The sequence below is a fragment of the Suillus subaureus genome (assembly GCF_016647635.1).
Source record: "Suillus subaureus strain MN1 chromosome Unknown BJ212scaffold_15, whole genome shotgun sequence".
Taxonomy (NCBI): domain Eukaryota; kingdom Fungi; phylum Basidiomycota; class Agaricomycetes; order Boletales; family Suillaceae; genus Suillus; species Suillus subaureus.
This window is the reverse complement of record NW_024538571.1, coordinates 561,155-586,258: the sequence shown is the minus strand read 5'-3', so window position 1 is coordinate 586,258 and position 25,104 is coordinate 561,155. Positions and strand designations below refer to the sequence as shown.

At 47.9% G+C, this 25,104-nt stretch overlaps 8 protein-coding genes across 8 annotated transcripts; 4 read left to right on the top strand and 4 right to left on the bottom strand.

Annotated features, from left to right (window-relative positions):
* The first annotated feature begins 3,283 nt into the window (after positions 1 to 3,283).
* On the top strand, positions 3,284 to 4,662 carry BJ212DRAFT_1353536 (uncharacterized protein). Its single transcript, XM_041335593.1, has 2 exons — positions 3,284 to 3,755; positions 3,813 to 4,662. The coding sequence occupies exons 1-2, from the start codon at positions 3,488 to 3,490 to the stop codon at positions 4,424 to 4,426; spliced, it is 882 nt and encodes a 293-aa protein (XP_041193391.1). The 5' UTR covers positions 3,284 to 3,487; the 3' UTR covers positions 4,427 to 4,662.
* Positions 4,663 to 5,124: 462 nt separating this feature from the next.
* On the top strand, positions 5,125 to 9,875 carry BJ212DRAFT_177337 (P-loop containing nucleoside triphosphate hydrolase protein). The gene is made up of 20 exons (XM_041342566.1): positions 5,125 to 5,407; positions 5,482 to 5,673; positions 5,740 to 5,823; positions 5,875 to 5,989; positions 6,054 to 6,675; positions 6,738 to 6,794; positions 6,845 to 7,017; positions 7,091 to 7,189; positions 7,280 to 7,641; positions 7,694 to 7,900; positions 7,952 to 8,060; positions 8,117 to 8,213; positions 8,265 to 8,400; positions 8,446 to 8,528; positions 8,583 to 8,687; positions 8,737 to 8,830; positions 8,892 to 9,203; positions 9,257 to 9,328; positions 9,385 to 9,473; positions 9,529 to 9,875. The coding sequence occupies exons 1-20, from the start codon at positions 5,312 to 5,314 to the stop codon at positions 9,623 to 9,625; spliced, it is 3,201 nt and encodes a 1,066-aa protein (XP_041193390.1). The 5' UTR covers positions 5,125 to 5,311; the 3' UTR covers positions 9,626 to 9,875.
* A 101-nt stretch (positions 9,876 to 9,976) lies between these two features.
* Positions 9,977 to 11,793, top strand: BJ212DRAFT_1587528 (uncharacterized protein; the record flags this gene model as incomplete). Its single annotated transcript, XM_041342409.1, has 5 exons — positions 9,977 to 10,220; positions 10,275 to 10,306; positions 10,381 to 10,639; positions 10,697 to 10,925; positions 11,019 to 11,793. Exons 1-5 carry the CDS (start codon positions 10,172 to 10,174, stop codon positions 11,791 to 11,793), a joined length of 1,344 nt encoding a protein of 447 aa, XP_041193389.1. The 5' UTR covers positions 9,977 to 10,171.
* Positions 11,794 to 12,279: 486 nt separating this feature from the next.
* On the bottom strand, positions 12,280 to 14,129 carry BJ212DRAFT_1480683 (uncharacterized protein; the record flags this gene model as incomplete). Its single annotated transcript, XM_041340132.1, has 2 exons — positions 12,280 to 13,605; positions 13,659 to 14,129. The coding sequence occupies 2 exons, from the start codon at positions 14,127 to 14,129 to the stop codon at positions 12,280 to 12,282; spliced, it is 1,797 nt and encodes a 598-aa protein (XP_041193388.1).
* A 421-nt stretch (positions 14,130 to 14,550) lies between these two features.
* BJ212DRAFT_1271035 (uncharacterized protein) lies at positions 14,551 to 15,881 on the bottom strand (the record flags this gene model as incomplete). Its single annotated transcript, XM_041330928.1, has 2 exons — positions 14,551 to 15,232; positions 15,283 to 15,881. The coding sequence occupies 2 exons, from the start codon at positions 15,879 to 15,881 to the stop codon at positions 14,551 to 14,553; spliced, it is 1,281 nt and encodes a 426-aa protein (XP_041193387.1).
* Positions 15,882 to 16,938: 1,057 nt separating this feature from the next.
* BJ212DRAFT_1353514 (ATP synthase subunit C-domain-containing protein) lies at positions 16,939 to 18,321 on the bottom strand. Its single transcript, XM_041335592.1, has 7 exons — positions 18,170 to 18,321; positions 18,004 to 18,115; positions 17,874 to 17,951; positions 17,778 to 17,814; positions 17,647 to 17,725; positions 17,418 to 17,594; positions 16,939 to 17,368 (listed from the first exon to the last, which is right to left on the bottom strand). Exons 1-7 carry the CDS (start codon positions 18,246 to 18,248, stop codon positions 17,295 to 17,297), a joined length of 636 nt encoding a protein of 211 aa, XP_041193386.1. The 5' UTR covers positions 18,249 to 18,321; the 3' UTR covers positions 16,939 to 17,294.
* A 26-nt stretch (positions 18,322 to 18,347) lies between these two features.
* On the top strand, positions 18,348 to 22,606 carry BJ212DRAFT_1430349 (PigN-domain-containing protein). Its single transcript, XM_041337685.1, has 17 exons — positions 18,348 to 18,587; positions 18,644 to 18,817; positions 18,872 to 18,906; positions 18,961 to 18,978; positions 19,030 to 19,198; positions 19,230 to 19,396; positions 19,443 to 19,587; positions 19,641 to 19,967; positions 20,022 to 20,217; positions 20,264 to 20,621; positions 20,676 to 20,866; positions 20,921 to 21,020; positions 21,070 to 21,533; positions 21,593 to 21,607; positions 21,657 to 21,895; positions 21,943 to 21,981; positions 22,033 to 22,606. Exons 1-17 carry the CDS (start codon positions 18,416 to 18,418, stop codon positions 22,182 to 22,184), a joined length of 2,961 nt encoding a protein of 986 aa, XP_041193385.1. The 5' UTR covers positions 18,348 to 18,415; the 3' UTR covers positions 22,185 to 22,606.
* Positions 22,607 to 23,347: 741 nt separating this feature from the next.
* Positions 23,348 to 24,160, bottom strand: BJ212DRAFT_1446871 (Chloroperoxidase; the record flags this gene model as incomplete). Its single annotated transcript, XM_041338313.1, has 2 exons — positions 23,348 to 23,990; positions 24,048 to 24,160. 2 exons carry the CDS (start codon positions 24,158 to 24,160, stop codon positions 23,348 to 23,350), a joined length of 756 nt encoding a protein of 251 aa, XP_041193384.1.
* Between the last annotated feature and the right edge of the window lie 944 nt (positions 24,161 to 25,104).

Here is a 25,104-nt window from a genome sequence, read left to right as displayed (position 1 = left end):
CCCAGAATATGCCTTCTTCATGATCTTCGAACTCTTCCCTTGAACTCCATCGTTCTCAGCTCGAACTTCACCACAAGTGAGCTCTTGTTGAATCGACCCTTTCTTCTCTTCCTTGCGTTTTACCTTTAGACCATTTCTTCTCTGAAGACATTGATTCCCTTTCTTTGATGACCATCCACCGCAGTGCAGACCTGGCGTCTAGCTATGCCCATACCATCGCAGCCCCTGCTGAAGAAACCACCAAATGTTCCATCATTTATCATATGACCAAGATCAAAGCGCTTGCCACAGACAGACTTATAGAAAAAGGGTTCGAGCAAGCTCTCACCCTAGATATGGTCAAACTGGAATGCTCTGTTTCCACTGAACCCCTTTGTTTCACTACCCAAGAAGTCCCCAGATCCCTGTCAGAATCTTCCGATGATGACACCCCTGTCCCTGCTCCTTCTCAGCTCGCAGTTCACTCCACAGGAAACCCATGCCACACTCGTGGTAAGAAAAGAAACACTGTTGCCTTTGGAATAGGCCTCTCTCGTCCCATGACACCATCCCCTGCTCCACCCATCATTGTTGATGAAGATAAACCTGCCTCTTCCTCTGATTCTCGTGCTCCATCTGAAGAAACTTTTTGATGTGACACAAACGGTGTTGACTATTATGACATCATTTGCCAATACTGCCAGCAGGAAGGACATCGTCAAATCCACTGCCCTCGCTATTTCTGCTGAGAATGCCACCACCATGCTCCCAAACATCTTACCGCCTACTGTCCTACCCTTCAAGGATGTTGTATCATTAATGCCAAACCTGGCTCATGGGCCTTCCATCATCAGCTTAAGATCTACGAAGATAGAAAAGATCTTGAACAAGAGGAGCATGAGAAGCAGTTTGCAAAAGACACTGACTTCGACCCTAACAACTATCAGAATCTTAGTGACTAAAGTCGGTGACTTTAGACATTGACAGGAGGGTAATGTTACAGTGCCCCACTCTTTTTCCCATCATCACTGTGGACCCCTATATGGCTGTACTTCTAACGCTTCCTTTTCACTGCACTGTTTCCTCATGGTCTTCCTTATCTCTGACTCACACCTTGTTCTCCCATGAACCTTCCTTTCTTAGTAACTGTTACCCTTTGCCCAGCCTGGTCTGTGCACAATTCCTTTACGTATATAAACCCTAGTCACCACTTGTATTTTCTCTAACTTGAATCTACTTGGTTCTCCTTGATACTCAAACTCTAGCTCCTTGGGAAGGAGGCTAGCCATTTGTCCCATTTGAACCTTAGATCCTGCGGGAGTCTAAGAGATTGCTCCTGAGGGAGGCATTGACTTGATAAAGGCTTAGTCCTTGATTGACCCTGATCTTGATTCCTTTATTGGAACGACGCTCTATCTGAGTTTGTAACACTTTCCAGTTCTCTTCTTGTTGTGTTTCCCACACCAGAACATTGGCCTCGTGCTGCAGATTCTCTTAACACCTTCCAACAATCACCTATCCCCATGTTAAAAGCACTTTTCAGTATCCGCCACATGGGAATGGGGTACTTGCCTACGCATATTGGGAAGCTATTGGATGCTCAATGCTTGACAAGTGAGGACTTCCAAGAGACAGCTTGATTCATAAGTTACAGTTCTTCTGTGTGCAAGCACTCATTGACGCATGCGCAGCTACCATTTAGTGATACTCAGTGATTAGAAATAGGAAACTGTCATGCATATCTTCCAAACTACATGACTTTCATCAATTTTTGTTACTGTGTTACCATCAGGGCTGCTCAATCAACATACCATATTATATTTCCTTCAGACTTTGTATAGTATTTGGCTAGAAGTTAACATCAGTCCTAGTATGAGCACACCAATGTATCATCAGGGAGTAGCCCTTGTCTCTATCACAAGGACTTTGGTGCCATGGAAAGGCTGCACAACACAAGACTGGCAAAAATCTGTTTGAGCTGCTTCGACTCAAAAGGTACCAGTAATCCTAGAATAAACCTACCTCCTCCCTTCCAAGTGAAGGAATGAACATTACATCTTTGAATGCATGCATCCTTGGTATGATGCATGCGTTGGAACTGTGCTGCAGTTCAGCCTCTGCAGCGCAGACCTCATCAAAATTATCAAATATGGGTATGGAGAGGCTGTGCCATCATGTTCACAAAAAGAAAAGAATTATCCATTCACAAGCACATATGTGATCATCTGCTTTCAGCCTGCACATGATCTTCTTCACAACCAATGTCTTGCCCATACCTTTGGGTGATATGTAGATTGCGGACACACAATAAAGGCACTGTTGAGCTGATAGAACAGGTCTAGGTTGCAAGGTAAACACATCAGAATCATCAAAATCTGACATGCATTTCTCCTCAAACAACATCCTTGCATATACAGCATAGATGGCAACACAAGTCTTGTCATGGCCTTGAAGATGTCAGAGATCCTTTGCAGAAGAATTGATGACTCTGAGGGTATCACTAGATCTGTGGAAGGCAAAGGTGAGAATGACAAGCAGATGCAGGACTAACATTAAGATGATCAGAGTATGTTGTAGCTAAGAAATTATAGGAGCTTACTCGTCAATTTATCATGCTCTTCCTGATCAGACACCTGGGAGTGAGACCTACCAGCAAATTCCAGACTATTAGTCATGTTGGATGTCACACAGGAAAAGAAAGCAGTGCACAAAATGAGATTACAGTCCTCCATCCCACAGGCCATCAGTTCATTGAGAGAACATCATATGGATCCCCTGCATCTCTTTTGATCCTGGCCTCCAGGTGAAGTATCTTTGCACTGCACACAGAGACAAGAAGCACACCATGTTTCCTTCTTTGAAGCTACTAAAAGCCTGTCACATGTTGTGGATCCATCTCCAGAGTCTCTATTTCACTTTCACCCACATTAGAGTTAAATGAGGCAAGAGATAACAAAGAGGCCATTCCAGTCTGCCAATGTATGCCTCTCTTCTCTCACCATCAATGGGTTTGATGTGGATAGCAAAAGTTTGCAGACACTGTGACAGCAGTTAGAATAGTATCAATTGAAGAATTCAACTGTACATTGATATTGGGAGATAACGAGATTGACGAACGATTATTTTATCCATAAGGTACCCACTTGGAATATGCTGAACATGTGCATGAGGGGCTCTGCAGGGGGCAGGACAAGGGAGATACTATTCCATTGAATTTTCGATGCGAAAAATGAAAAACACGTGACTTTTAAGTTGGCTCGATTGTTAGTCACGTGATGCTGTGCACTGCAAAGCAATGCCAGGAGGTCAGGTTAGGGAAGATATGATAGGATGCTGTTCTTCGACCATCTATCACCTCTTCAACCAGATCAACCTGAATTTACCGCATCAGCGTTTTGAACTGCTCACTCTTGATCACTGCGCAGCCCCCACGACAGACTGTACTGCTTCCAGAAACCAGAGTAACTCCATTTGTTTATAAAGGCCATCCGAAGACATTGATCGTATTATGGTCATCGTCGAAGAGAAGTGCATGCATTCTGTTCCACCCCCTCCCTACGTCCCTAATGCCAGCTCTCTACCCCCACCCCCCTTCCCGGGTGAACATCGTGGAGCAGCGACGCCATCTGACTTACCTCCACACCTATTGTTGAAGATCGTGTATATGACATTTCCACAAACACCTGGGATTGACGAGGGAAAGATCGAAAGGCAGAGAAAGACACTTTGTTGGCTCTCCACACAACTGCGACTGGTTAATCGCTTATTTTACGTTGGTGCGTACTGTTCAAGTCCTTTGACTGTGACGGCCGGAACTTACATTGTCAATGAAGCGTGTGAGCATGTATTGCGCTCCACATATTTGCCCGCATACAATTCGATGATACGCCCTCCGTATTCATCCGATCCATTTCCATTTTCTTCCTCTGCTTCTACTACCTCTTGTGATACCCTGCAACGGGAGACCAAAGTTCTCGATCTCTTCATCGCACTCAAGGTCCACGAAGATGTTATGGTTGATGACTCATCGCTTCACCTCGAGCGAGAAGATTCGTTCAAAGACCTTTTCGACCTCATGCAACCGCGCAGCCGGCTAGAAGACCTCGTTCGACACTATGGCGTCCGCGAGGGTGTTGTGCATACAAACCCATCTGGAGTGAATGTCTCATCTTCATCGTCCGGCATTTTCAGGGTGAATGACAGCAGAACTGGATCTGCGAGCATAAGCAAGCGGACACCAGACCCCACACCAGTGCCATTCAGCGCACTGTCTATTTCGTTCTCGCCGAGGCGGGTCGGCCTCGTACTAACGACATCGGGTAGGAAACGGACAATTGTGGATGTAGCACGGACGAGAGATGAGAAGCTAGAGGCCACCGCGAAGAAACTTGCACGGCAACTCAAGGTTTGGCTTAGCGATGGTTCAAGATCTAGTGGCATCATTTAGTTTCGGATTCCTTCCTTCCACTGTTTATTGATAGTACGGTGCTAGATTCAACCTTCGGACGCATGATAGTGTACAAGTGTAACCTACCCTAGATCGTGTCCAGTTAGTCTCGCATGTGGACGCCTTAGTTACTGACACGTACCTTCTGCAAGGGCGAACAAGGCATAACATGGGTAAAATAATTAATGTAGGACTGCTCCATAGACAATAAACAACAATATCAAGCAAGTATCAAGTGCTGGAATTGATGCCCAAGATGCTAAGTCACGGTGGTGGGAGAGGAAAATGGACTCATGATGCTCAGCTACAGTGCTTTGGATTGATTATGACCTCACTGAGTACGTTCTGCCCTCTTAAGCGACCCAGCCTGAGTATGTGCCACCAATTGGCAATTTTTCTTGTTTCGTCTCTATCTTTCGAGGTTTGGGGTCTATTGGGGAATCCCACATTCGTAGGCAGTAAGGGATGGAGCGCTCTGGCGTGGCGTCCAATACTGTTCAATCTCCGGTAGCCAAATTTTGGTTTGACGGGAACAACCCGAGTCTGGTCCAAAGAAGTGATCATGGCTTTTAGTGAAATCAACAAATATCTACCCTCACAGGATGCTGATCAAGTTGCATTGTGATATATGAGTGAACTGAAAACAGCTTTACTATAGATCTGGGCAATTTGCAGTATGGCATTCCCTAGGATGACAAGACACATATGATAGAGGGGACATACCCGACAATCGTGTAAGTACGGTAGGACCCCGACGTCCGTCCAGAAATTGACCAAACTGGTCCTAGGCTATAGCTTACTGCACCTACTTATTTGTCGTGTCTGTAGTCTAGAAGTGACTGTAGACACACAGTAATACTCGAGAGTCAATTAATCGTCTACAAAATGCCCCGGCGCGCAAGAGTACACTTTGTATCACTGAAATCATCCCTGGTCAATCTCCCAATATCAGTATACGGTCCCCTTCTCGAAAGACAGATTGTATGTTTACATTGTTTCTCCGTCTCGTACCTTGACTCTGATTTCGATTGGAACTATTCCGATTACTGTTTCAGCGTCCGCAAACCCTTGCTGTCCACTTAAAACCTACCGATGGCAAGGGAAGAGAGGCGTATGTTGGCTGGACCGGCATGGCTTCTGCATCCTCCCTTGCCTCATTCAACTCTACCGCAGGCGAACGTGGAATAGAGACGCTAGAGATAGATCCACAGTACGCGGCAGGCTTGGGCTTCAAAGAAGGAGATGTGGTGCGCATTCTATTCCCGCGCACAGCTGTTCCTTCCTCCGTCTGATGGTGTAGCTCGAATCGACAGGTGGAATTAGGTTTATTATATGACCTCCCATACGCAAAGACAGTGAGCACTGAGCCCCTCAGTGCAGATGACTGGGACGTAGTAGTAGGTCTTCAGATCCTGGCTGCCTGGCTGGCTTAACTCCACTTATTCCAGGAACTGCATGCAGCGCACGTTGAAGGTACTCTCCTCTCCCAAGTGCGAGTCGCGAATGTTGGACAAGAGATCAATGTTTGGGTGCTCGGGCGGACGAGAGTACGGCTAAGAATTGGTGTGTGCCATCATACTATCTTATTCACATTGATATCCCCTACTGATCTTCCCTCAATCACAAGTCTCGCTCGATACGTCTGTGACCGCAGCGCTGCTCGCAACCGATACCGAGGTTAGCATTGCCCCCAAGTCGCACAGGAAATCGAAAGCCGAAACCAAAACCTCATCTTCAACAAGCTTAGAGCATGGAACCGTTGCGCCGACGCAAGACAAACCCTCATATCCATCTGAAATCCTCCGAGCGCTCCCCGCGCGCCTTGTTAACGTCCCTGAACTGACTACTCTACGTGATGCCAAAACGCGCGCATATATTCATCCTTACACTCTATCGTTGCTTTCGGGGACTCAGTACATCCCGTTCGACCCAAATCCTGACCCTCCACGTTCGGGTTGGTGGTGTGCGCATGCACGTCGGCTGGAGCCACCCAAGGATCCCACGGATATCATGAACTCCGGTACCGGCAACAACGTCAACATCAACCCAGGTGCTGAAACTGAGCAGGAGGATGGCGATGCAAAGATATTGCACTCGGGATCAAAAAGAGAGTCGGGAGAAAAGCATGATGGAGGGGACGGAAAGGCTGTGTGGGAAGTGTGGCTGGGAATCTCTGATCGCGTTTTGGAGACCCATGTGATGTTTGTCGGTGAAGTGAAGGGTGGGGTCGAAGACTGGGATCTCGTTCGGTGCGCCGCTTTCTTTTCTTGTGTGTAGTTCCACCACCATTGTTAATACAATGACTTTGTAGGATATCGCTCACAGGTGCCCGTGAGCAAGGGCCCGTAATCAATGGAAACCTCGACGAGTACGCTTGTGCATTCCCTTGGCTGCGACATAAGCTGATCATTCCGTCAGTCCTTCATCCCCATCATCCCCTCCTTCAGCTTCCACAGCGATCTCACCAGAATTAGTGACACCCTCTGAATCATCGCTTCACCTATCAGGTGTCTCCAATATTATCGAAGACACGACAAAGACTTGCATCGCGAACTACGTCGTACATGCGCGCAAGGATGTCATTCGGGGAGGTATGTGTATCGGACTTTGTTTCTGGCGCATTCTGATGCATTTTTGAACCTTACGCTTCCACACATACCACAGTTCCTGGAATCCTGATAACTGGCCGTCAGGGAATGGGCAAGACATCAGTTGCGAAGGAGATCGCGCGCAGACTGGAAGCAGATGAGCGCGTGTATGCTTGTGAGTGGGATATTCTATGCTCTAATGCTTTTCTGGCTCAATCATTTTCGTCGCTACTTGAAACCGTCGATATCAAAAAATATCAATCAGCCATACATTATATCGACTTCTCCCCGCTCGCATCCAAGCCCGCTCAAACCCTCGGTACACTCTTTCGCCACCTCTTTGTGCTAGCACGATGGCACAGCCCTTCTGTCCTCATCTTCGACAACCTCGACAAAGTCTGTGCTGCAGAGGTCGAGCACGCGGATTCTTTCCGCCAGCGACATATAACGGAGCTCTTCCTCATGCAATATAGCTCCAACGCACGTCTTGCACCATCCAACTTCCGTGGTATCGTACTCCTCGCCACAGCAGAAAGCCAGACTAGCGTGCACTCGCTACTACATACGCTGCATATCTTCAAGGATGTCGCTTCCATTCCTCCGCCGGGAAGGGAGGCGCGTAAGGAGGTGGGTTTGTCCTTGATTACTAGTACCTTCTGAGTCGAACCAACTTGAACAGATTCTTGCCAATCTTGTGTCACGCCGGCTTTCCATGGCTAAGGAACCACTGTCATTTGTTGTCGATGAATCGGACCCGCCTGAGTACACTCGGCTCGCAGTAGGGACGGAGGGATATTCCCCTGTAGACCTGCGGGACCTTGTCACGCGGACGATACAGGTCGCTGTTGGGCGGGCAGTGTCAGAAGTGGGAGTGGATGTTGAGAAGGTGAGCACCACCTGATGCGTATGTTTCACTATTTGACGATGGTTTGTGAAGGTCACACTTTCAGCGAAAGATTTTGTAGAGGCCCAAGAGGGATTTGTGCCTCTCTCACTGAGGGATGTGCCCTTGCAAAAGTCGGACGTAGAGTGGGCTGACATTGGTGGTGCATGTTTCTCTTCGAGGATATCTATCGTCGGTTCATTAACTGTGGCAATGTAGGCTTGAAGAACACCAAGCTCGTGTTGAGGGAAACCCTGGAGTGGCCGACAAAGTATGCTCAATTGTTCAAGCAATCTCCGTTGAGGCTGAGATCTGGGTGCGTCCATATTGCTCTTTGTTGTGGATGCGATTTATGGAAGGAATGTAGGTTACTCTTGTACGGCTATCCTGGCTGTGGAAAAACGCTACTTGCGTCGGCCGTCGCGAAAGAGTGCGGGTTGAACTTCATCAGTATCAAGGGTCCAGAGCTATTGAATAAATATATCGGACAGAGTGAAAAATCAGTACGTATATATGAGGTTTTTCAAGGAAATGCTCACTCTGTTTAGGTGAGAGACATCTTCGATCGTGCGTCGGCTGCCAAACCCTGCGTGCTCTTTTTCGATGAGTTTGACTCGATTGCACCAAAGAGGTGAATTTATTGTTATGTGTTCTATCTGCTATAACTAAAAATGTTTGTGTACAGAGGACATGACAGTACAGGCGTGACAGACCGCGTGGTAAATCAGATGCTTACCCAGATGGATGGCGCCGAAGGGCTCGATGGAGTCTATGTCCTCGCTGCAACGAGGTGGGTTATCTCCATTGACCACATCATTTGATTGTTGATCTTCCGCAAGTCGGCCAGACCTCATCGATTCTGCACTGCTTCGTCCCGGTCGGCTGGATAAATCTTTGCTATGTGGCCTGCCTGGTATTGAGGACCGAAAAGACGTCAGTGCCCCACCGTGCTTCATATATCACAATCTTAACATTGTCTCGTACATCTGCTCAGATTTTGATTGCAGTATCTCGGAAGCTAACGCTCGCACCCTCGGTGGACTTTGATAAACTTGCAAGTATTACTGAGGGCTTCTCGGGTGCGGACCTGCAGGCCCTTGTATACAATGCGCATCTGGAGGTGGTGCATGCTGCTATAGATGCTGAGAAGGTAGATGGTGATGGTGGAGGCGGTGTCGAGACGGGCCGGAGGAGGGTGGGCGTGGGGCTAAGTGACGAGGTCCCGGTAAAGTATATGGTACTGGGCGCTAGGAAGGATGCAGCAAAAGCGGCGTCCAAAGCAGACGAGACGAAAATGAAGCAACGAGTAAGAAACTGTGCTCGTGTTGGTGCAAGTCTTTATGGTTGATGTGTTTCTAGCTGCAACAAATCAGGGCGTCGAAATCTGGGGGGGCGGAGGCGGATAGCAAGGCTGTTGTGACGCCAAAGAAGGTCTGTGTTCTTGCTCTTCTTGTATAGATCTCTCTGATAGCTGACGTTTTCTGCAGCACGAGATCACTCAAGAGCATCTATTGAAAGTGCTTAAAACGACAAGGCCGTCTGTTTCGCGCGAGGAACAGGTGAGGCTGGGCAGAATGTGAGCGTTTTTTCTTCCATGTAGTGTCGATGGTTATTCATCATAGGTAAACTAGCTATCGGGAGTTCGTGTCGGATCGAGGTGGCGGCGAGAAAACATTCCCAACTCCGGGCGGTGATAGTGAGGTGGGGAGTCGAGCGTCGCTGGGATGATAGGCAATGTGTACTCAGGTGGCGAACTTGGCTGCATGTAAGTATCCCGAGTCCTCTGCCTGGTAGCAATTCGTGTCCAACATAGGATCCAAACATACCCAACCTTCAGTGCAATAGATTGTTCCACGGCCACATTAAAAGCGTTATTGTCTTGAGGGACATAGAGTCATAGACCCAACTCCGGCTGAGTCTTTCGTATGCAGACCCTGAGATAAAAACGGTTGTTTCCTTTTACATTAGGACTCAGGAGTACTAGTAGGGCTAATTTGAAGATTCGCCAAACGTGGGCAGTACCTAGCGCTTAGCACCCAGATTCTGACAGTTTACAAATGTGCTTGCGTGTCGTCGTGTGTCATTTGTTCAGTCTAGATAAGATATTGAATTCCCGGGCCCCTGCTGCAACTATAAGTACTAGACTAGTATGCTGTGCTGCGAGGCACAGCTCATGGTTTCCGGGTCTCGGGACCCCGAAACGCGGCACCTGTGCTTTATTCACAACCAACACGATCTCACATACAGAACTCGTTGAATTTTTTTACAAGTAGAATGGGCCCATCGAAGAAATCCCAGAGACGTGCTAAAGCACCATTGCCATGTACGTCGATCTTGATAACAACAATTGATGAGTTATTGACGTTGCTAACCCTAGTGAGGTCTCGCACAACAAGATCCAAGGGGAGAGTGAGTGTCACGCATGTCATCCATGCACCCTACTCACGTTTTGTCTTGTCATTTGGTTCTTATATTCCACACAGCCCATAACAGATCCAGAACAGAACACTCAGCTTCTTACGGAGCAACTTCGCTCGCAGGGTCTCTACGCTGCTCAAACAGTGGGCGATGGCAATTGCCTATTTCGGGCTCTTTGTGATCAATTCTACGGCTCGCCATCGCAGCACCTCCAACTGCGCAAAGATATATGCGACTGGATTGAGAGCCATGCGCAGCGCTATCAACCCTTTTGTGAGGATGAGCGTGGACTAAGCGCCCATCTGCGGTGCATGCGAGAACAAGGTGTGCCAGGGCTTGCCCTCCTGATTTCTTCCTGTGCAGCGTTGTGACACGCTATAGGCACTTATGGCGGGCACCTTGAACTTTCTGCATTTGCGCACTTTGCGCGAAGGAATGTCAAGGTTATACAGCCTGGATTGGTATACGTCATCGAGTGGAAGGCGGGAGCCGAGAACGATGACCAGTCATCATCTCAAGATAACGAACGAGACGCGCGGAGGAAAAGGAGGCAGCAGCAGCGCGACGAGATGAACGATTCCCATGAGTCAGAGGGGACGATATATGTGGCGTCAGTCATTTTCCGTAGCATACCTAGGCCGCGTGCTGACCTGCCGTTCTAGATATCATGACTGGGAACATTTTTCTTCGATACGAATTTAAGAGGGCCGCACGCTGGTCTTCCCGAGGTTTGCGAGCTACCCGCCGACGCAGTACCGCCTGCCGGTTCACCTGCCAAGAAGAAACTAGTCTCCCGGGGCAAAGCCAAATTTGATCCCAAGATTTTTCCCAAGAATGGCCCAATCGACAGTATTAGGTCGAGTGAAAATACACCACTAACACCTGCCCATGTTCCACTCCCCATATCCCGCTCACCATCACCCCTTTCTTCTACTGATTCCTTGGGCATTGAGGCGGACTCGCTCCTTCCCGTCCCCGGTCAGCCGCCTGGTCCCCATCGGCCTTTTACATCGAGCATTAGAGCTCATCGGTCACCTAAGCGTTCCTTCGACGAATCGTCTGGATCGTCGACATCTGACACGATCTCCAAGCGAACGCGAAACTCACGACGATCGCCCTCTCGCACACCCTTGAGTCAAGTCAGGGCAGATGATGATATGGATGACTCAACACCTGACCTCTCCAACCCTGGCTCCTCCGCAGAATCCAGCCGTTCATCATCTGCCGTTTCATCTCCGCTTCCTAGCACCCCTCCCGAATGTAACACACCGCCTCCTGAAACCCAGAAGCCCCTTACTCGACGCCAGCGTAAGGCTCTCGGGCTTCCAAAGTCACGTACTGCGTATATGAGCGCAGGAAAGATTGTCATTCCTGGCGGGAAATTCAAGAAAGCTTCCAAACCGGCTGATGATGAGGAATGGCAGAAGAATGGTACCGGGCGGCTTGACGTGCGCGGGTTCCGCGAGCTCAAGATCTAGCCTTTATGCATCATCACGTCCCTGCCACGAATCTGCACGCATATGTTTACGCCCCTTCATCTAGAACATTGGTCATATCCACGCAGTGATACCCAACATATATCATAATTTGCATTTTCATCATGTCACTCCCCCATCCACGAATATGTTTACGGCAGTTCTGGTGACCTGGTGTGGCGTCATTCCTGTGTTACTGTGTCACGTACGAGACTTCATAGAAGTTCGGACATCTGCATGACTGTATTTTAGCGAGCTGCATATGTAAGCTGAGTGTTATCATGACGCTTACATTTGCGTATTCATGTACCCAGAGAAAGGGATCATAGAACCCGCATGAGCAACTGGTTTTGCGAGCACTTTATTAAAGCGAAATCTAAGTGTGTGGCATAATATGTACTGCGGGTGCTATGTAAATTCAGACATAGAGAGACTTGAAAGTGTACATGGTGATACTTGAAAGCGTAGCCTAAAAGTCAGACGACATCTTCATGTTTCCGCGCATCTCTCCTTTACGATGCTGAAGCTCAAAAGAGAGAAATTAACTGCCTCCCATTGTGGCATCGCTGCCTGCTGCTGGGACAAAAATTTCTTTGGAGCCGAATACCAGCAATTAAGATTAATCTTCTTCAGGTTTGGGAAGAGGCCGTTGAGGATTAGAGCTACTTGTGCCGGGGAACCAACGGGCGAATTGCCGAGGACGAGGTTTTTGAGATTCTGATTGCGGATTCCACCGCCGGGGGATTTGAGATCTATACCATGCCAAAGCGTAGTATCGATGACAAGAGTGAGTGAGGTCAAAGCAGGGCAGAGCCGAGGGAAACTGATTAGCCCGCGGAATGTAGGTATCGTGGTGCCCTTGATGGAGACAAAGCGGCTGATAGCCAGCACTTCAAGCTTAGGCCAGGCTCTCATCAGCTGGAGAAGCTCCTTGTCAGTCATGGAAATATCACAGCCATTCTCAATGAGCAGCCGAGTTAAATTGCGGCATGGATATAATGGCGTGAAGACGTCCAGTTTTGCATTAACTTTTACGGAACATTGATCGAGACTGAACGATACAAGATTGTCGTGATCGCATATCTCCCCGAGGGTAGCGAAGAACTGGTATAGCGTCGTGGATGGACTTGTGAAGGGGAGAGTGGGGATGAAGGAGATCTGGACGCTTTTGCTTCCGATGACCTGAAGCGAATTCAGGAATTCCAAGGCGTGCTCGAGATTGGTGATGAAAAACATCAAGAAATCTAAATCGCGAAAGCCGGGGAATCGCAAGCGCAACCGTCTTTCCCAAACTGACGATGTTTCCAAGTCCAACCACAGTTTACGCAAAGCTCGCAGCTGCGCAAGGTGCTCATTGCCTTGGTTTCCTAGGTCCCATACAAACAATTCCCGGAGATGGTGGAGTTGTGAAATAGATTGGGCAATGAAAGGTGAGGCCTTAAGGACCATGTCCGAGTCGTTTGTTGGAGATCGAGATTCCACAGACATTCTCTGGAGTTGAGGGCACAGGGTCCCAAGAGATGAAAGGACCGAGAGAAAGATGGAAGAAGCTGAATAAATCACCACGTCTAAGGACAACAGGGTGGGCACAAATGCCATGCGCAAGAATTCTGCAGCGCAGTGTGTTTCATCTGCATGCCATTTTAATTCGCGAAGGTTCGGAAACATGGACGCAGGTGTCAAAGGACAAGACAGTATTAGCGAAGCGAGGGGCTTAATAACCGCCAGGCGGTCTAATTGTGTGATGGAGCGCACGCGAGACGTGTATTTGCAAAGAATATTCCATGTCTTGGCGTCGAGAGGTTTTAGTAATGCCTGCGTTGGTGAACTCTTAGAAGCGGATGGTCATATGAAATTGGGACGCCTACCATATGTCCTTTCTCAATACCAAAGAGGTCACTCGGTAGACATTTGACAAGAGGTTCTACGGACCGCAGATTCCTCCAAAGTACATCAAGCGCTGGACGCTCGAAGACGCGGCATGTGGATGCAAGGGCAGGAAGTGACCCGCGATGTACGTATGAGCAGATTGTGCATATGATATCAAAGTTTTGCAGGGCCGAGTGCATCGCCAGAGATGGGGACGAACCAACGGAAGATGGAGTCTCTTGGGGAGAAGGAGCGGGAGAAGTTGTTCGAGAGGGCACCTCAATCAGTGGCTCGTCGTCAGATACGGCTGCCAAGTCGACGGCATCAGCACGTCTCTCAGCACGCCTGCAATTACGTTCAACCCTCAGCGCGTTCTCTCTGGTGACTGCGTTCAAATCTTCTGGGGAGGTTTCCTCAGAGTGATCGATCTGATTAGCAACAGATCCGCCATCATCCGACACATCGGCCATTTAAATGCGTGTAGTGAGCGACTCTATGGGTGACTATAGTGAGGATCAGCTCGATCGATGGCGAGGATGAAGGCGAGGATGCAGCACTCATTCCTTAGTAAGCAATACTTGGCTAGCAATGTAATTGGCGCTTAGACAGTGTCTATTGTTAGCGACTGAAAAGACGCCTTCAGATGTAGTCGATGAGTCAGGCGATGAAGAGGATAAATTATCAGGGCGTTCCTGGCGGAACGCCGGGAGCAACGCAAGGGCGATGTTTGTAGTGTACACGTATTGGACACAGATCACGAACCCATGATAGGTCTAAATAAATCCCTGAAGATTAGCGTGAGCAAATATGTGGCGTGAATGAAGATATTCTCACCTAAGAATACACTAATATCTAAACCACATGTGTTGTGCTGTACCCAAGACCCGCGTATCAAACCATCAGAAGATGACCCTCGTTGTCCTCGATGCGGAATGTAATACAAGAAGTGCTATCAGCGAGTTCACTCTCCAACAGAGCCTGGTGGTTCTCCTGTAAATCTTCCACGGCGTCCGCGTGCAGCAATCGAACAATCTTGAGCTTCGAACCCGAAATGGTACGAAGAGCAGCAAATAGCTGCTTAAAATGGAACGCAGGCGCCTTGCGTAACTTGGAATGTAGTCCCAAATATGAAACGGAAGGAGGGAGAGTGAGATTCGGACTGATCTCCGTCCATGAACGGATGTAAACGACGAGGTCGTTCAAAGACAAACAACATTCACTGAGCAGATCTAGCTCTTTTTGAAGACAGTCGGCTTGAAGGGAATAGTCGAGGTGTACGGTAGTAACATTCGCGCAGCTCAGCCTCACAAAATGTTTCCAAGTATGGTCAAGGAACGGAGGAGGGGTGCAGTCGTAAGTAAGTTTTCGGAGAGCTGGGAAGTGGTTGGCGTCTCTATCGTCTGGCAGGTAATCCCGCAAAAAGACCGACGTGAGTGACACCGCTTGCAGCTTGGTCATAACGGGCACATTGAGTCTAGCAGAAGAAGACTTGTCCCTTGCACTGGGCGAGCAAATTGGGCAGCGGAGCACACTTAAATTTGGTGCTGCAGCCATTAACTTCATCAGATCCTCTCTAAAATGTAATCAGCAAAAGCCGTATGCGCAATAGGGCTGAGCCAATACCTGCAGGGGCGCAAAATGGACTCGGAGCAATCAAATACGCGCAATGATAGACCGCAGGATTCAACTAGCGCTATCACGACCGATTCGGGTAGTTGCCGAAGCCAAGAATCATTGTCGGGAAGCATGGGCATAGACAAATTGACGATCGACAAGTTTGGGAACCGTCGAATGATGTTGGCCAGGAGGGCGTAATCAGATGCCTCACAATGGTCATCCTGTATCAAGACATCAAGTCGTTTCGTCCACCACCCTACGTGAACAGAGTGGGTTGCTCCAGAGGATCTCCTGTCGAGGGCGACAAGCAAAGAAGACAGGGTGGCTAGGCGAGTGACTACAACGCTCCGATAGAGGAACTTGGTGGCGAGAGCGTGCCATGACCTGCAGACAAGGATAATATTCCTCTTTGTGATAAAAGACTCTTTTAACTGTTTGTGCTCGTGCTCTTTGACGAGGGGACGCGGAAGATCAGATGGGGTTGGGCCATCATAACTCAGCAGACCAGGGACATTGGTGGCGAGGCTAAATATTGTAATCCAAAGTTCGGGAGGAAAGGGGGGCGGGTTGCGCGCAGTGGAATCATCAGAGGTTGATAAAGTCATCTGGCCTAGTGAAGTTTTATGCTGTGGAATCCATTCATCACGTAAGACCGACTGATCAGAAAGTGGACGCAAGATGGGCGTACCAGCAAGGAGAACCACGGGCCACTAAGAGAGCAACTGTCTGAAGATGAAATCTAATAAATGATTGACTTCAGTGTTTATATAGGTATTCCTGCCCTGAGAGTTTCAGATGTGCAAAACGAGTGCCCTTGGGAAATCGGGCGACACAAGTCACCTCGATTAGCCTCCTGTTGAATTAGCTATAGTGTCTCATCAGTACTAGTGATCCGGAATATGCATACCGTATCTGATTATTCCATTCTACCGGGGTGAGAGTCGATGGAAGCGATATACATTTTCAAAGAACCTTCGCCTTTGACCAACAACTTGAGTTGGCAAAGTCGTGTGAATAACATACCATCCCCAGACAACCCTCCGAGTTACCAACTACAATTTCTAGGCTGCCCTTGAGACTTATCGCTGTTTTAACACCGCGAAATCCGACATGAGCATCCATATTACTTGGTCTCTTCGGCCTTCAAGCTTCAAGGACAAGTCAGGGCGGGCTTTTTATGAGTTGTAATCTATGTAGAACAAGGGACCCCAGTGTCCCCAACGGAGTCACAAAGGCTCTGGCGTGGGGCGTACCTCCGAGGTTTTGCCAGTCCGTACTTCAATCAGAAATGCCGAATTTTTCGACACGCTGAGATTTATGGACATCCTCATCAACTTGGTGTTGTCAACCACATTCGTTGCACTCGCTATTTCCCTTGGAGTGGTTTTTCGATCTTCAATAGCTACTCCCATAATGCTCAGGCACGGTCGAGGCTAGTTTGCGTCGTGATTCGTGAAGTAGTATGACACAGCGTTCGAGTTACTAGTGTACGCCAAGTAACAAGTGGCCGTTAGCACTTGTCTATTGAGTAGCGTGAATCTAGAACTCACCTTGGTTGTGATGGAAGAAACTGAGGAAGGAAGACAAAGCAGGCCAGACTAAATACTACATCGTCGGTTTGTAGTATTCCTATATACATTTACAAGCCTGCTGCCGAGACTTGCCTGTGCGAGGAACTATCGTTGCCGTTTTCAGCATTTCCTCAGCTCAGCTGTGCATCAACGCTGGAAAGACATCGTCGGGAGCTTAATTGCAAAAGGTGCAGGCGTTCTCCATTCGAATTTAGTATCGGTCTGCTCCAGATATTGGAGTCATCAGACTTCGCATCAATATCGGAAGGCATGATGCAGAAGGACGATAATTAAAAAATACGCGATGTACTCGCTCAAAATACCTTTTCTATGGTAGCTATGTGTACGGACACAAATGGTCGGTGACAGTGCATTGACCAGCTATACCTTGGCGAATTAACATGGATGACATTAAGCGCACGCTTGTCATGCATGACAAGCCTTCAATCATATACGTATGGCGGACACTGCAGGCGATCCTGGTAAGAATTCCTTCGCGTTCCCAATCATCAGAAGGCCAACTTCGGTAGGGTCAGTGCATTGCATCATGAAACATATGCTTCCACTCACTTATCAGTCCGAAAAGTCCCAGAACGCTTCCGAACACTTCTACCACGAGCACCTTCACAAACAGTGTAGGATCAGCTGCGTCAGCGAGGGCAGCAGTGCTACCGGCAATACCGACGCAAAGGCCGCAAAGAAGATTACAGAATCCAACGGTGAGCCCACCAAAGAATAGCGCATATCCTGTAGCTTGATAAGTAGCATTCGATGGAGATGCGAAGAGGAAAGGGTGTACCCGTAAAGTAGTTATCTCTGGTGTAGAGCTGCGCTTCGGGCACCGTTTGGAGTTTGGATGAGTACACGATACCCATGATCTACCACAGTGGGGTAAGTATAACACAGAAACTCGAGGGAGCAACTACGCACCACTCCGTAAATTGCAACCACCTCACAGAAAATGATGCTGACAGTGAGTAGTGCTTAGCCACTTCCGTGCATTGTGTATGTGAAAAAACAACGCACCTGATCAGATTCTTGGTACTAATTCTTGGAGTCCTTACTCCTCCACCCAGTATTGATGCCCCGGTCAAAAATATTCCCCTTCAAAGCAACATCAATGCCGATGAACAAGAGTGGAACTGTGCGAACCCACCATCCTGCTCCGAGAACACTCAAGCCTATGCAAAGTCCAATTCCGAGTGAACCCCAGACGAACGGGCTGGTTTCCTCAAGAAACCGACCAACATCGAACGCTTCTCCAGAATCTATTCGAAAAGTGTATAAGTGCTGCGGAACGGAGAGGACGACCTTTGACACACCAGTGAATAGCAAATACAAAGCAACTATGATAACAAGGAATGACGGGAGCCCAAACGATGCGTACGTTGTGTAGCCCATGTCTAGCGAATATCAATCGGTTCTAACAGGTTAACAAGGACATGGAGTATTGGCGAGGTGCCATGTGGAAAAGGCACGTTATTCACACGCTTTGTACTTCGCGAGTCCTAGTGTTACAGACATACCTGGCCAGCCTGCAGATCGGCGGCTTCTGTTCAAGCATACAAATGACAGTGTCATCCCATAAAAATGTTTTCAAACTGCTAACACTGGGACTCATCTTCCACGTCATATTCATTGCTTCTGTTTTTGACTGCTACTTCACTAGCCCAGTCGTCCATGGCATGCTTCCTCGCAGGGCTGGCCCTGGAGAAGCCAAACGGGTCGTTCTCATTGTGGGCAAGTATAGCTCCACCTTCCGTAGCACCAACTGCTCAACCGACAATTTCTATCAGGAGACGGTCTACGCGCAGACCTCCTATTTAGTGTGAACGCATTCTCTTTCGTTCCTTCCTCACCCAAAATTGTAGCACCTTATTTGCGCGATATCATTCAAACACGGGGGGCGTTTGGATTATCGCACACTCGAGTACCAACGGAAAGTCGACCTGGGCATGTCGCAATCATTGGTACGCCGCTGCCTGATACGTCAGTAATATTGGGCTGAGCTAAGAAAACATAAGGGGGTATGTATGAGGATGTCTCTGCTGTGACCAAGGTAAAGATAGTCAATTCCTTCCTTGTTATTATATTGACGAGACTCTTGAGACAGGGTTGGAAAGCGAATCCGGTCAGTATTGCAACAAAGGACACCGCGAGCAATGTTTCATTCTTTCTCCAGGTTCACTTTGACTCTGTCTTCAATCAATCCAGTCATACTTTCTCCTTCGGTTCCCCAGACATATTACCAATGTTCGCCCAAGGTGCAACACCCGGAAAAGTCGACACTTGGAGCTACGATGAGGAGGACGAAGATTTTACGAAAGGCACGAAGGTTCACAACTATTGCAGTCATGTTATTGAATCGGACCAACTGGATAGATGCCACGGCTCTAGATACCTGGGTTTTGGACCAACTTCGGACGTTGTTTCAGAACGCATCATCGAATGACTTGCTTGATTCAGAATTACGTGCTGACAAAGTAGTGTTCTTCCTGCACCTCCTTGGTCTGGACACCACTGGACACTCGTACAGGCCACACTCCGAGGTGAGCATCCCGATCAGTGTGCTTTTATTGATTTACTCCGCTGCAGGAATACATGAACAATATCCAAGTCGTCGATAGCATCGTCCGACAAACAGAAGAACTTTTCTCCAGCTTCTACCACGATGAAGAAACAAGTTTTATATTTACAGCTGATCATGGCATGTCTGAGATCGGTAACCATGGCGATGGTGGTGAGGTCTGCGCTACATCAGCTTGAACAATGAGGTGCTGAAGGGGTTTGCAGACCCGGACAACACGCGTACCCCATTAATAGCATGGGGGCGAGGCATTAGGGGCCCACTTCCTGACATCATTCCTTCTTCGCACGATGACTACTCTCGGCCCTGGCAACTTGACGACTTTCTGCGACGAGACGTGGAACAAGCGGATCTTGCGCCCCTGATGGCCGCGCTGCTTGGTATTAACTACCCGGTAAATTCAGTGGGAATTCTCCCTGATGCAGACCCTACGCGACCTGGTTACTTGCTACCGCGAGAAGGAGAATCGGCCTTGGCCTGGCTTGCATTGGCAAATGCAGAAAGTATTCTAGAACACTACCGAGTAAAACACGGTGCGTCCTAAATGCGCTATCCGGCTTTTCTGTCCATAATCAATTGCCTGGCAGAATCGAAGGCTGCACAAACCATTCTATACAAAGGTTTTGAACCTTTGGAAGAAGTCGGTCAAGATGGGAAGCCTTCAAGAGTATACTGGTTATTCAAAATAGAACGTTTGATCAGTGATGGAAGATGGTTTGAAGCCCGTCGAGAAACAGCTGAACTCATCAAGGTCACTCTACAAGGTCTTCGATATCTCGAAACGTAAGCTGCTCGACTACCACTAGAAACAACTGCTGAGAGAATGCAGCTACAATCGAGTACTTATACGGATCATCGTCATGATAGCATATCTGGGATGGTCTGCTTATGCATCATTATCGATTCTTCCCCCGCCAGCTTCCTTGGTTTCGGATAGGCAGCGTACCATGGTCAGACTTGCCACCGCAACTATATTAGCAGTATTTTGGGCACTGTTTACTGCAGAGAGAGCTCCGTGGACATTTTATGTCTATGTAACTTTCCCCTGCTACTTCTGGCAGCAATTCGCGCTGCGTGGAGTTCCAATCGTTGTGCAACAATTCAAGTTGAGCGACAGACGCGGACCTTTTATAGGCAGAGTGTTATTCCACTTGGTTATCGTGGTGGTTGTGCTCCAGTGTATGGTCGTGCGTCGACCCTCGTTCATTTCATGAAGCTCATTCGACTTACGAATAATCCAGGCTGCCTACACTCACCGGTCGCTCTGGAGCATTGGTTTTTTGGTTATGGGCATTTTATGGCCATATACATCGTGGCCAAGTCATGTTCGGTCGCAGCACCCGAGACTCTTACTTTACTGGATGAGTAGCTGTGTTGTGACCGGCATATTCCCCCTACTCAGTGTTAACAAAAGAGAGGATTTATACATGATGTGAGCGCAGTCTGACAGATTTGTGCATATTGCTCGTACTCACCTATGTGTTAGAATGTGTGGAGGGGCAATGATCCTCGCAGTTGGCGCAGGTTGTACGCTTTTGACGTTGAACGGTTCTCTGAAAGCCACAAAACTATCTGAGATCATCCAGGTAGGTAGCCATAAATGGGCGCTATGTAATTAATCCATTCGTATCCAAGGCGTCATTTATCTTGCTCGCCATGACGATTACTGCAAGCTCGGTGAAAAGTTTACAAGCGAAACAGGGATTGCCCATCATTAACCAGACTTCAGCATGGGTCATACTTGGTACCTTTGCTAATCAACTGACATTAGTTATTCATCTGATTTTATACTTCTCAGCTGTATCATCGATATATCCATTCATTTCTAAAGCACAACATAGTACTCCGACCTCCAGAATCCTGTCGCTTTTCTTGGGCTTCGGAGTCTGTTTCGTCATTCTTTCGATCAGTGTTGAAGGTCTATTCTATGCCGCCTTCACATGCAATTTACTTTTGTGGATAGAAGTTGAAGCGACCGTCCAGCCGAATCGAGCTGGGACCGCTCCGCAGAATCAAGGATATGAGTTTCACACTGACGATATTAGAATAGCACTCTTTTTCTTGTTTTTCGTTCAGGTGGCTTTCTTTGGAACTGGAAAGTGAGTGATGAACAGGACTGACACTCGTAGTGCCGATGTTGATGATTGACTATGTCCAGCGTTGCTTCGATTTCGTGAGTTTCCCCGACGAGCCGATCCAGCTCTGCTGCTTACCTCTTGCAGATCGTTCTACTTGGAACCCGTCTACCGTCTGGTGCCAATTTTTAATCCATTCTTGATGGCAGCGTTATTGGTGAGTTCTTCAAACATTGCTTCGCATACCGGGAGCTCGAAAGGATTGCCACAGATATTCAAAATTGTCGCTCCATATGTAATCTTGTCAGCTGTTTTCGCCACTTTGAATGCAAGACTCCACCTACCGCCCTTCTCGCTATTTTTAGTTGCCCTAACGCTCACTGATGGTAGGTTGTTCTTTTTGGCCTACACTGATTGCTAACTTCTGGATCAGGAATGACAATGGCGTTTTTCCTGAACGTCACGGATACTGGTGAGTGGGCTAGTTGGTGGTCAAGTTGTGCTGAGTTGACATATGACGTAGGATCGTGGTTGGAGATTGGGCAATCGATCAGCTTCTTTTGCATAACTTCTCTATTATTGGTTTGGTCGGCTGGTATCTGCACCGCTGGGGAGTATCTCATGGTAGATACGTTGCTGTTCCACAGATCGACGGACAGTCGCAAGCTAGAATGAACAACATATTGATGGTCCAAGAACCAACCAAGCACCTCCATGGCGTAACATCTCATGCATGAAATCTCACTTGCCCACTAGTCGTAAAATAGTGGCACGCAATTAACGACTTTCTCGTACTTACCGCTACAGAACAAACCCGTTTTCGTGATATTAGGGACGGGTAAGCGCTAAGTACTATTTAGACCAATATATTCCTACGTCGACATTATGGTCGTCTAACTATTTACTTTGATTCATCACGACATGGAGTCCTTTTACCGACTCTGTTTCACTTCAATTGCACTCACCACGTTCGACAGATTTAGCACCCCGCCTGCTTTTCACACTTGCCGTCAAACTATGCACGATTCGTCGTTGTGTGCCGCCATGTCCTCGACCATTCACGCCTTGTCGTAGCCACTCATGAGACGATTTCCTGCCCTCAATATTTCAATGCCTAAACTCGCCTCTTATTATCTTTTCACATCGCTTGCTATATGAATAATTGGATGATTGTAACTCGGGGCAGCTCCCTGTGATTGTTTTTTCAGCTGCAGGAAGAATAAAAAACCATCCCAATTGGTGTCGCCAGACACAGTGATAAGTTTGAATTCAGAAGTGACTGCCCTCGTGGAGGGCCGAGAGCTGTTGGCTGGCAGGGTTCTGCAGCGAGAAAGATAAACGACGAGACGTTTTGCCTTACAGGTTCATAACCAGTGATGAGCGAGAAACTCGATTTGATAAAGATGGGGTCTATATACTTAAAGACTCCGCCAGACCAGGATGTGAGCATACTACCATGAACTGGTGTGTCCCGCGATGTTCCACACCTTGAGTACTCAGTGGAACGCCTTACAGCAGATAGGTAATGTCACTAGGTTGCAACGCACAGCAGTAAGATGAGCCTGAGGCGTTGAATCCATAATGACAATATCCCCGCAACTTGAACCTATACTAGTTAAACAAAGGCCTTAAGAAGATTCCGAAAGAAGGAAGACAGTCGTACCTTGTAATAGGGACAGAGCAGTCTACAAGCAATTCGGTAGAAGCAGGGATCGCTGGTAGGTTCTTGGAACACTTGTCTATCAATACGCTCTCAACATCACGATGCACTTTCACTCTCAGGATGCACGATGGAAGGTAGAAGGCTCTACATTAATAGTAAATATATTGCAGGCATTCTATGAATCACACTTAAGTGTTGTCCTTAAGCCCAGAAAAGAGACGTTGAAGTTGGAAGACGTTGGTGGGCCACGGCAAGTAGACTTTTTGAGACTACTCATGATGTTTGCCACTTCCACCGCCTTTGTACGTGCATTGAGCAACCCTATAATATGACGTGGTCGTGCCCAGTTGTCGGGCAGACGTTCTTCCCCGTACCACTGTAAAAGCGTGCTTGACAGGATGCGACCACTGTCTTGCTTGAGAAGCAACCAACACAGGGCTGCCTCGCCAGCCCCGATCTGGGAATGAATGAAGTCGAGTGGACGAGCCAGCTGGGCCTCACGAGATATGCGCACTTGTGCGAGGTCGTACAGACTCATGCCTCTTCGAGGATCTGCATAGCTTAAAAATGACTCCAGAAGTTTCGGGTCGACCTCAGTAGGTGCACGTTGCTGACCCAATGCGTTGGCATGAACGAGGGATGCGTCGTGTTCAATTTTATTGTGTATCGCCAGTGCATCAAGGTCCAAATGAAAGGCGTGACCGCAAAGTAGAACTCCTGCCAAGGCGAGCAAGGCTGCAAATATAAAGGACAGGTTGTACACTTCCTGGACCGCGCGTATCAGATGCCAAAGTCCAATGTTCTGTCCATTGCGGGGCCTGGTAATAATGAAGTTTAGGTTTGAAACTCCTGCGCAGAAACAAAGAAAAACATACAAGTACCCATGATTTGCTAGTGCATTGAGTGCTGGACAAGGAGAACGCCGATCGCCCGGAGTAGCAGGGATGAATGTATGTGCAGGGGGACAGGTCCAATTTGAAGTCGACATTGTCAGCAGCGGGGTTACTCGGATTGATCCGGTGGCGTAGCCCCTGTGGCGTTAACCTTTTTATACCATGGCGGACTCTCCTCTATAAATGCGGGTAGATGAGTCTCATGAGTGCGTCATGTAATTCAGTTGCAGCGAGTCTGAGACATCCGCACAACCATCCGCACCAAAATGAAACTCTGCGGAGCTTTTATTTGGTTTTATTTATCAAGAGCTTTTGAAAATAATAGAACCAAATATAAGTTTGTAGTATAAGCCTTTCGCCCTAGCCCCGAAGTATGCAGGGATGCGTATGTTTATATGTGTGATTGGAGTGGTGAAGGTCGATTCAAACCTCAAATAAACGTTGTCCCGAACGTGCTAACGCAGACTGACACTCCCACAATATCATGTGTCCAAAGTTATCAATCAAATACTTGAATTCAATTCCCCTGCTTGCTTTTACTTGAGTATGGCGGCACGATGATATATTCTCTGGCGAAAGACGCATATACTGGCTCTGGAAACTTATTCATTATCAGTGCCATTGATTCTGGCAACCAAGATGAGATGTCGTCATTCATCTTTTATTACTAATTCATCCTTCCAAACATTTGTTGATACCGCTCGTCGTTCTCTGAGGGCCCATCAAATTTAAATGGCCTTGGTCGCATGTATATGGTCGTACCGGGGTTGCGCTAGGAGGGTTCCAAACTGAGATACCGTTATATCTGGGAGTAATTGACGGCTCTCGACCTGCAGCGGAGGAAGTAGCAGCCTTTTTGCATGTGTCAATTTCGGTCGCGTATTGTGTTTGCCGGTGACTATTGATATTGTCTGAATGGGCTCTGCAGTGGTGTGAACATTGTGCGGTTGAGACATCGGATCATGGCGACTACAATCGCTATGCCATATGGGCTGTGGCCCGTTGTCAGCTACCTCAAAATCAGAATCATTTCTGCATC

Excerpts from the sequence above, each read along its gene's own strand:
- BJ212DRAFT_177337 (XM_041342566.1), top strand. The coding sequence starts at position 5,312 with ATGCCCCGGCGCGCAAGAGTACACTTTGTATCACTGAAATCATCCCTG. Across the intron at positions 5,824-5,874 it reads CAGATGACTGGGACGTAGTA|GAACTGCATGCAGCGCACGT; the intron begins GTAGGTCTTCAG and ends CACTTATTCCAG. Across the intron at positions 8,831-8,891 it reads GTATTGAGGACCGAAAAGAC|ATTTTGATTGCAGTATCTCG; the intron begins GTCAGTGCCCCA and ends ACATCTGCTCAG.
- BJ212DRAFT_1430349 (XM_041337685.1), top strand. The coding sequence starts at position 18,416 with ATGACAGTGTCATCCCATAAAAATGTTTTCAAACTGCTAACACTGGGA. Across the intron at positions 19,397-19,442 it reads CGTACAGGCCACACTCCGAG|GAATACATGAACAATATCCA; the intron begins GTGAGCATCCCG and ends ACTCCGCTGCAG. Across the intron at positions 19,968-20,021 it reads ACACTACCGAGTAAAACACG|AATCGAAGGCTGCACAAACC; the intron begins GTGCGTCCTAAA and ends ATTGCCTGGCAG.
- BJ212DRAFT_1353536 (XM_041335593.1), top strand. The coding sequence starts at position 3,488 with ATGGTCATCGTCGAAGAGAAGTGCATGCATTCTGTTCCACCCCCTCCC. Across the intron at positions 3,756-3,812 it reads TAATCGCTTATTTTACGTTG|CGTGTGAGCATGTATTGCGC; the intron begins GTGCGTACTGTT and ends TTGTCAATGAAG.
- BJ212DRAFT_1353514 (XM_041335592.1), bottom strand. The coding sequence starts at position 18,248 with ATGGGCTACACAACGTACGCATCGTTTGGGCTCCCGTCATTCCTTGTT. Across the intron at positions 17,726-17,777 it reads TGGTTGCAATTTACGGAGTG|ATCATGGGTATCGTGTACTC; the intron begins GTGCGTAGTTGC and ends CCACTGTGGTAG. Across the intron at positions 17,369-17,417 it reads GGGACTTTTCGGACTGATAA|TTGGCCTTCTGATGATTGGG; the intron begins GTGAGTGGAAGC and ends ACCCTACCGAAG.